This window comes from Mycena indigotica (assembly GCF_014461135.1).
Source record: "Mycena indigotica strain 171206Taipei chromosome Unknown Mind.scaff0010, whole genome shotgun sequence".
NCBI classification, from domain to species: domain Eukaryota; kingdom Fungi; phylum Basidiomycota; class Agaricomycetes; order Agaricales; family Mycenaceae; genus Mycena; species Mycena indigotica.
Genome location: NW_023503009.1, coordinates 1,694,868 through 1,703,096, shown reverse-complemented (window position 1 = coordinate 1,703,096; position 8,229 = coordinate 1,694,868). Strand labels below are relative to the sequence as shown.

Here is an 8,229-nt window from a genome sequence, read left to right as displayed (position 1 = left end):
GTCCTGCGGTGATATGGTCTTTCCGCCAAGAAGCACAGGCTTCAAGTTCAGCAAACTATGCCAGTGGTTATCGTTAGACCAACCAAGAGCGAACGCTAGCGAAAAAGATCTGTTGCTTGGCAGTTTTTTTTATGTAGAACACAGAAGGAAAGACAAGTTCCGAGATAGCACTGGAATACAAACAACATCCAACAAGTAGGGATGAGCAGTACAACTGCGGAATCAGTGAGCAGTATGTAGAAATAGTAAAAAAGGTATCAATGAATGTGTGTACTGGCAGTCAAGCTCGGGAAAACACAGTTAGTTGGGGGATTCAAAGAACCGGGGCTTGCCGCTGGACCGCGACTTGGACACCCATTGCCTGATTTTCGCAGATGACTTCGATACTTTCCTCGATCTGGAAGAACTAAGTACTAAGACTGAGTAATTGGAAGAAAAGAGATGCCCACAATCGAGATATCGCCGTCGAAATTGCTCTTTGTGTCGTTGCCATGTACCTTGAACTCGAGAGGTCTCATTGATCGTCCAGCAGTAGTCTGTCCCATGGAGCCCATTGGACTCGAGTTCCAATCCTTGTCGAAGCAAGAAGTGACTTGATCCCGGATGCGTTGTCGGTTATTGAGCCTATTGTGTAGTTGTTGCAACATTGAAATGTAACAAATCAAGCAGATGAACGCACGTTGCAAGGAGACTGTTCATGTACACTGCTGAATTATGAGCACAAAATGTCCAAATATGCGAGAGGGAAACCGACACTTGGAACCCGGTGCAAGGCCGAGAAAGAACCAGAATGTATCAGGAAGTGCGAGAAACTGGGAAGAAAATTGAGTGTGGCGACGCAACAAAATCGGAATATGGGGCCGCCGACCAGGACAAGATTGATTCCAGATGCCAACACAGTTAAGGTGCCACGATTGATCACCTCGTAGATAAGCCTATCCATGATAATATTTGTCCTATGGTGAAGTTGAGCGATCATGCGCTCAGGTCAAGATTGAACCCCAAAGCTTGAAGTCCAACAGTCGCTCACTTCTTGATGTCACCCTTCTTTCTGGTCAGGAATACACAGAGGAAGAGTGTGATAAGCAAGTCGCAGGCGAGCGAAGTGGCAGCTTGGACGATGGTGACAGCCTAGTATATTGACGATTTAAACCATGCACAAAGGGCGAGCGGTGAAGGAGACTGACCTTGGTGTCTTTCAACTTGAAGGAGGATCCGATAATGCTGGTCCATGCAGTTTGGGCGATTCCAGCGACTGTGGGTATGGTCAATATCATCCTCCTTCAAATACAACTTGAAGTGCATATTACCAACGGACAGAAAGGCGAAAACGAACTGTCATTTTATGCGATTATTAAATGTTTGTTCAGAGATAATAAGGACACGACATACGATCCCATACGTTCCGATCTTGGCAAACGGACTCGGTGATTTTTGGGTCACTGGCTACCAGTCAGAGCTCCGAGCGTCAAGGAGGGTGAGGAAAGTATCAACACTTGTAGAGGCGACTTGAGAAGAAGAGCCGAACAGCGAAAGCGCCAAGGTACTACATGGTGCATCGATGTAAAGATCGATTTGGGAAGGCCATCACTCACCGACGAAAGAAGTTGAACGGAATCCACCCTTCATCTCATGAGTGATGCGACGCGCAAGAGGATGTTGAGCGCACCAGTTGAACCCCGCGGTCAGAACACCAAAGTTCTGAACAAAACGAAGGTAGCCTTGACCCAAAGAAAAAGACGACTTGAAGAGTTTCGAGAACACTATCACATGCTGGTGAATACCTAGCGATGGAGTCCGTAGCAAGAGCATACATGACGATGCAGACCTATAGCGTCAATAAGCAAAGGTGAGACTCCGGTGACCGCCTTACCGTGAGTTTGATAGATAACGAATCCTGTGGCCTACTAGCAAAGTAGATCCATGTTTGCAGGAGGCCCATCCCGTAGAGAATGGTCTCGGCGAAGAGAGACACAAGCCATGCGCCGTAGGTCGAATCTAAAGGCGGAAGTTGTGGGACAAGAGCTGACATTGGTAGTAATTAGTAGTCCAAGCAATGAGCGCGTTGTATGGAGTCAGTGTAAGAGAGCTTGACAGAATGAAAGTTTGCATGCAGCCCGCCTTATAAATGTGTTGCGCGGCTGCCTGATGCCGCTTAAGCGAGAGCTTGTTCGACGATATCCCATTTCTTTGTGGACCCTGAATGTGCGAACCTGAGGCTTCGAAAGCGTAATAGACAGACACAAGACTTCAATATTCAATGTTGACCCAAACTCACGGAATGGTGAAGTAATTAACTTTTTAGGGCCAGATTGGAGCCAACTTTCAATTTTTGCCACTACAAAATACAAATAGTGCCAAACAATCTCGGAGCGTCGAATGAGCTCCACCGTACGGCTACACTTTTGAAATCAGCTCAGTTGCAAGTACTGAGGCTCCTATAAAGACATTCTCGTCTGTTGTATAGAGGGCTTGGAAGACCTGGGTCTGGATCTTGTTGAAGGTCTTGAGCGAGGACGAATATAGAGCCTCGAACTCTTTGTTGTGGAGGGCCAACAAGGGTAATGCTTGCAGATCGAGTAGTGGCAGGTGGAGGGAATTTTTTAGGGAGAATGAGATGGGCAACCGAGTTTCTGCGTGCAGTGCAGCCATGACCACCGATCTGAGATGACCGAGATGTAATGTTTGGGCGGCACGGGCTCGAACATGGGCACGGTTAGTGTCACATTGTGCTCGTCTTCAGCGTAGCGCTGACGCAAGCTAAACGAGTCACGGAAAAGAATGGTGTCGCCTTCCACATCTTCGACCACCATTATGAGCACCACCATGGATCTTCTTGTCCCATCGGAAGTGAGGATAACGGACAGGTCACTTCGAAGGAGCGAGCGGGTGATTGGCTGGATTTGAGCCGATAATCTGAGAGGATATTAGCGCGAACAAACAAAAGCATGCATCAGGAATGACACCAGTCGATGCACCAGTCAACCGGATGCCGATGAGGTGGTGTCTGTTGTTTGATCAGAATAGGAAGCCAAAGTTATTTACAAACTCACCAAGTCGAAGTAGCGACACCAAGGCTGCGAATGAATTCAGCGAATGGATCTATGGTAAAAGAAATCAACTCACAAATTACATCTTTGAATTGTCGCAAGGGAGTCCCACCTAGCCAATCAATCAATTAGAATGCAAAAGAGCGAAAAAAAAACAAGCACTGACATGCGCTTGTCGACCATTTTGCAGAGGTCCAAAGCTGCCCTGGCGGGAACGGCCCAACCGCGCTTCAAGCAGATCTCGAACATGGCACGCAATATACTGCATAGAAATCAGATTTGGGTTGGACGTTTTAAAAAAGCGCCTACCTCCTTGCAGACTGCTGCACAAAAGCCATAACGAGCACAAAACCTAGCATGTCGAATAATATCAGTATGGCGGGACAAGCGATTGTTTTTTGCTCGCCGTCCAGTCTCAACTGCGAGATGTACGCCTGTTGATCTTGGCAGCAGGCTCTTCGACGCTCTCTTTCACAGGGATAGGCACCCTCTCGAGAAGTTTAGCCAGCTCCAACTTTTCCTCTTGCCGAACGGGAAGGAGTTTAAATTCGTCTGACAACGCGAAAACGCGGAACAACTCGAGAGTCGACATCGTTGGCTGCAGATGCTGGCTGCATGTCATCATCGAGTTGTAGGTCCCATAGTAATACGACGCGATACGGCCAAGTTCAGTGCTTTGGAACCGGCCCGAGGACCGTTCGTACTTCAGCAGCTGGCATTTCTCCAACGGAACGGCAGGCTCGCTTTTGTATCAACCCTACGTCGTCATCTTGATAGTCGACACCGACCCCGTATAGCCCAGGCGATTTTTAACATCCGAACGTACCTTGAAAAAGTGCATCAGCTGGACAGTCAAAGATATATTCAACAACTCACAGATAGGTGTAACCCAGCCATTGGACGGCTTTGTCTCTGTTTCTGATCGTTCCGAGAACAATCTCGGCATTGAGGTTGTCGGCCAGCTTGGAGACGAATTGCGACTCGATTGGGAGCTGCTGATTCGACAAACTCAAGTAATATTGCAGCTCGAAGTGGTTTGTGATGATGATACCCTCGCGTACGCGTCATATTGCGGTCGACCGGCTCGACCAAGCATCTGCAGCACATCTTCCTCCTCTCGTAGGAAATCCAGCGTTTTTCGCGGTCCCAAGTGCGCTAAGAGAGAATGAGCATGCTTTATGACGATTTCACGCAAGCTACGCCCATCCAAATTGATGTCTGGAATGCATAGTACTTCCACCCCATCGCGTGCCTTGAACACTAACCCATCCCACTCTTGGAAGTCCTTGTACTCTGCTGGTGGAGATTTCAGAATGTGGCGGAAGAACTCGTCTTCCTGGTAGTCTAAGCGGTACTTGAGACCGTCCGGAAGTGGGATGCCCAAGTCGCCCCCAGTGACCACACCACTCAGATCTGGCTGGGTGGTATTACATAGTGTTGTGGAGCATGAGGAAGAGTTGGCTCTTGCTCGGTGCTCGGCGCCGATGTGGCTCGGCGTTTCTTATCGGGAGTGGCTGTCCTCTGTGACACGTCCATGCCTGCCATCTCCTCGACTAGTCCTTGTCCACCCTTGGCTGCCGTCTTTTGGGGCCCCCGTAGGTCCTCGTATCCGCCTTTGCTTCCGCCAGCCTCGACGACCGGCGTAACGCGCCCTCCAGAACCGCCGCCGCGCCTGTGTAGACTGTCAATGGGTTCGTGAGTTCAGCATCGCTGTCCTCTACCGGTGCGCCCCGCCTATCGCCTCCATCCACATCGTCCATGCTAACATATTCGCTTACAGCGCGAATTGTTCCGAAGGGTTTATCGCTGTAAATACGCGATAATGCATCTGCCAACACATTGGTTTCGCCTGGGATAGGGAATTACCGCAGTGGTCCCGAATCGGAAAGCGTAGGGATCGTGAAATCAAACTCATTCAAGATATCGAGCTATCGGTGCTGGCGTGGAGATATATTCTTCTGGCTCATGAGGTGCCCGAGGGCTCTGTGGTCCGTCGAATTGCGGAATCTTGCACCATGAAGAATGCCGCGGAAGCGCTTGAGAGATTCGACGATGGCGAGTAATTCCATTTCATGCACTGGGTAGTTTTGCTGTGCTGAACCAAATTTACCAGACCAAAAGGCGACTATTTTTGCAGTCTTCAAGTCATCACCTTGACTTACATACCTGGTCGCACCAGTGCAGCGTCCGACACCAAATTGATGGTTGGCGCGTTGTCTGAGTAGTCCAGCGACACGCGATGGTGCTTTCGCCGCCTGTGCACGGTATCTTTCACCTGCTCAAATGCCCGTTGCTCTGTATGACCCCATTTCCAGGTTGATTTGGCCCCAGTCAGCGGTGTCAGTATGTACTCCCATTGGGATTCGAATGCCATGGCAATCATCTGCAAGGTATACGACTGCACCCAAGAAACTCGCGAGTAAGTCCTTGTTCGTTGGCGTCTTCCAGTTCGTTCCTGACTCCAGTGTGGGTCCAAATATCCTTCTCGTCGATGATATGGCCCAAGATCTTGAGCTGTTCGGCAAAGAACTGCATTTTATCGGCACTCAGGTATAGTTTTTCCTTCCGCAATATGTCGAAAATGATTCTCACGTGTCGGATGTGGTCCTCGACAGTGTCGGAATATAACATGATGTCGTCCAAGTACACATCCATGAATACTCCCAAGTATGGCGCGAAATATATGGTTCATCAAAGCCTGACACGTCGCTGGCCCATTCGTGTCGCCTTGCTGCAAAACCAGGCTCTCCAGTGTCCCGTCCGGTGTACGCGATACGTGCTCTGGTACTACATGGATTTGCTCATAGAAGTCCTTGCCGTCAACCAGTGTTCGATATGGGTGGCGGGCAACGTTTCGGAGGATCGCGTGGATATCGGGGAGCGGTGCCGCAATCTTCACGGTATTGTCATTCTGTTCCCGTTTATCGATTACCGTCCGTATCCTGACCACCCCATCCTCCTTCATAGGCTTTGGCAGGATCAACATTGATGATGCATTGTGTCCTGACGCCATTCGCCATCATATATAGGTGTTTTTCTTCTCGCGCTACACCTCTTTTAACGCCTCTGGGCATTTCGAAGGCCGCCAACGATACACCTTAGACTCATCTTGAGTGGGATCATATGATTGACCGCGCGAAATGGTAGCAATGCCGTTTCCGTCTGGGCATAGATCTGCTGCCTCTTGCTTCAGCATCGCCCGTAGCTTAGTAAGATCTTGCTCAAATATGTCCGCTGCCGCTGATGTTATTGCTGGATCTCAGGTCGGTGCATTTCGAGCCGCTTATCAGAACCCACAACTACTCGTGTCGGATTCAACCCCAGCACAACTTTATGTTGGAAGATGAACGGTGTACCAAGAATTAGATCATAGCTGTTAGCAACATCCAGCCGCCGTTCGCAGTCTATGCCTCACGGTAGTTGACGAATTGATCTTGTTTCTCATATAAGCAGGCAAATCTAGGATAAAATTTTCCTTTTTTGGTACATTGATTTCAGGTATAATCTTTCGAAATGGGGGCCATTTATTCCCAAACTCCCGCAATGACACCTATTTCTCAGTTTTCCGACATAATCTGATAGGACTTGCTCTCGACCCCCCAAACACGTTGTCAACCACGAGCAGGGCCACCTCCGGCACCGTATTAAACTGTGGATATTGTCCTATCATCACAAACTTGCCAAGAATTCTTGCCCTGCTGAATGTTTTCAAAAACGAGCAGTACAGAGGGCCGTTGCGACCTATTTCAAGCTGATGTAGCAAGAGCAAGTCAAAAATATCGCACATACGGCCGGCAAAGAAAACGCGAACAGTTTGGGGGAGCTGAATAAATGTGTTGATGTATGCTTCAGGTTTGTTGAGCCAATGTTATCTGTGAGAAGCAGCACGAACCATTTATCTTAGCTTCTGTTTGATCGAGTCCGCTGACATCGACAAAGGAATAGCCTTCATGTGAGATGCTAAATCCCTAAGTCAAATATCAGTTAGTGGGCGTATTTCATAGACAAATTTGACCAAGTCCAACTTGAACCCACCGTTAAGAACTGGTTGAATTGTTGGATGGTGCAAATACCCCTTGCTCTCAGTTGCCCTATGAGTCGCCGCCGATTATAGAAGACCGTCATAAAGTGAGAAACTGAGCCGTGATATGTTGCCAAGTCGTTGATCTGAAGATAGGCTACAATATTTTGCGTCAAAACAGTAGCTGTATGAACACCGCCATCGAAGCCATGGCTCAAGTGGGAGAATAATAGTTCGTCCCCATTGATGACAGTGAAGACAAGCGGCAGCTAACATAATATTGCAGCTTTCAGTCAACCAAGCTACAGGCTTAGACCACACTACTACACACCGAGATTTTGAACAGCTCTGCATGCACTGTGGACAGCTGCGACTGCTGGACAAGGGACAAAAGCTGTTGTTGGAAGATGACTTCGCGTTTTGCTGCGCTGCGGTCCTTCTCAATAAGTGGGCGGTAATGATAGTCAAGCTGACTGACCTCTCCTTTTCTATGAAGTGCTTTATGTAGGTCTCCTCCAGTTGTGTTCTTAACCAAGCGACCTGCTCCTCCAGGAGCTCGTTATGTGCATTCATCTTGCGCATCTCTTCTGTTTCTTCTGTAGATGGTGGTAGTGTTCGATGAATGCATTGCATACCATCTGAGTCATCTCTGATCTGGGGCACAGAGGACAACACATTGAGGAAGGACAGAGCTTTCTGGGTGTAAGCACCATCTTCTGGTGTTGTAGGCCGAGGTACCATGGACGATGCAACGAAGAGTAACTCAGATCACGTGCTATTTCTTTTTTTTTTTGAACACATGTAATTATTATAAGTAGCACTTAACCTGCATGGGTGGATCCCGAGAAAATAAATCTAATCATCTTGAACGAGCGGCCGTGTGTGCACCAAATTTTTTTAAATTATGTTCCATGCAGGCACGACGGACGTTTATCACACCGGATATGGTAAAATATCCCTTAAAGTAGAAACTGTCTTAGATTCTACCAGAATCTAGAACCAAATCAGCCTGTGGAGATTTGCCCAAAATATACCTTTTTGAAACTGAGAGTGATTTTAGTCAAATATATACCAGTTTTAGACAGTCTGAGATGGAAACTATCTGTGAGGCTGAAACCATTCCTGAAATGGTTAATATCTGCGCGCATATATTTGATC

At 48.1% G+C, this 8,229-nt stretch overlaps 1 protein-coding gene across 1 annotated transcript; it reads right to left on the bottom strand.

The window, feature by feature from the left end:
• Positions 1-6,600: 6,600 nt before the first annotated feature.
• On the bottom strand, positions 6,601-7,818 carry MIND_01128500 (uncharacterized protein; the record flags this gene model as incomplete). Its single annotated transcript, XM_037367836.1, has 7 exons — positions 7,707-7,818; positions 7,550-7,658; positions 7,403-7,499; positions 7,086-7,340; positions 6,943-7,018; positions 6,840-6,896; positions 6,601-6,791 (listed from the first exon to the last, which is right to left on the bottom strand). The coding sequence occupies exons 1-7, from the start codon at positions 7,810-7,812 to the stop codon at positions 6,601-6,603; spliced, it is 891 nt and encodes a 296-aa protein (XP_037215668.1). The 5' UTR covers positions 7,813-7,818.
• Between the last annotated feature and the right edge of the window lie 411 nt (positions 7,819-8,229).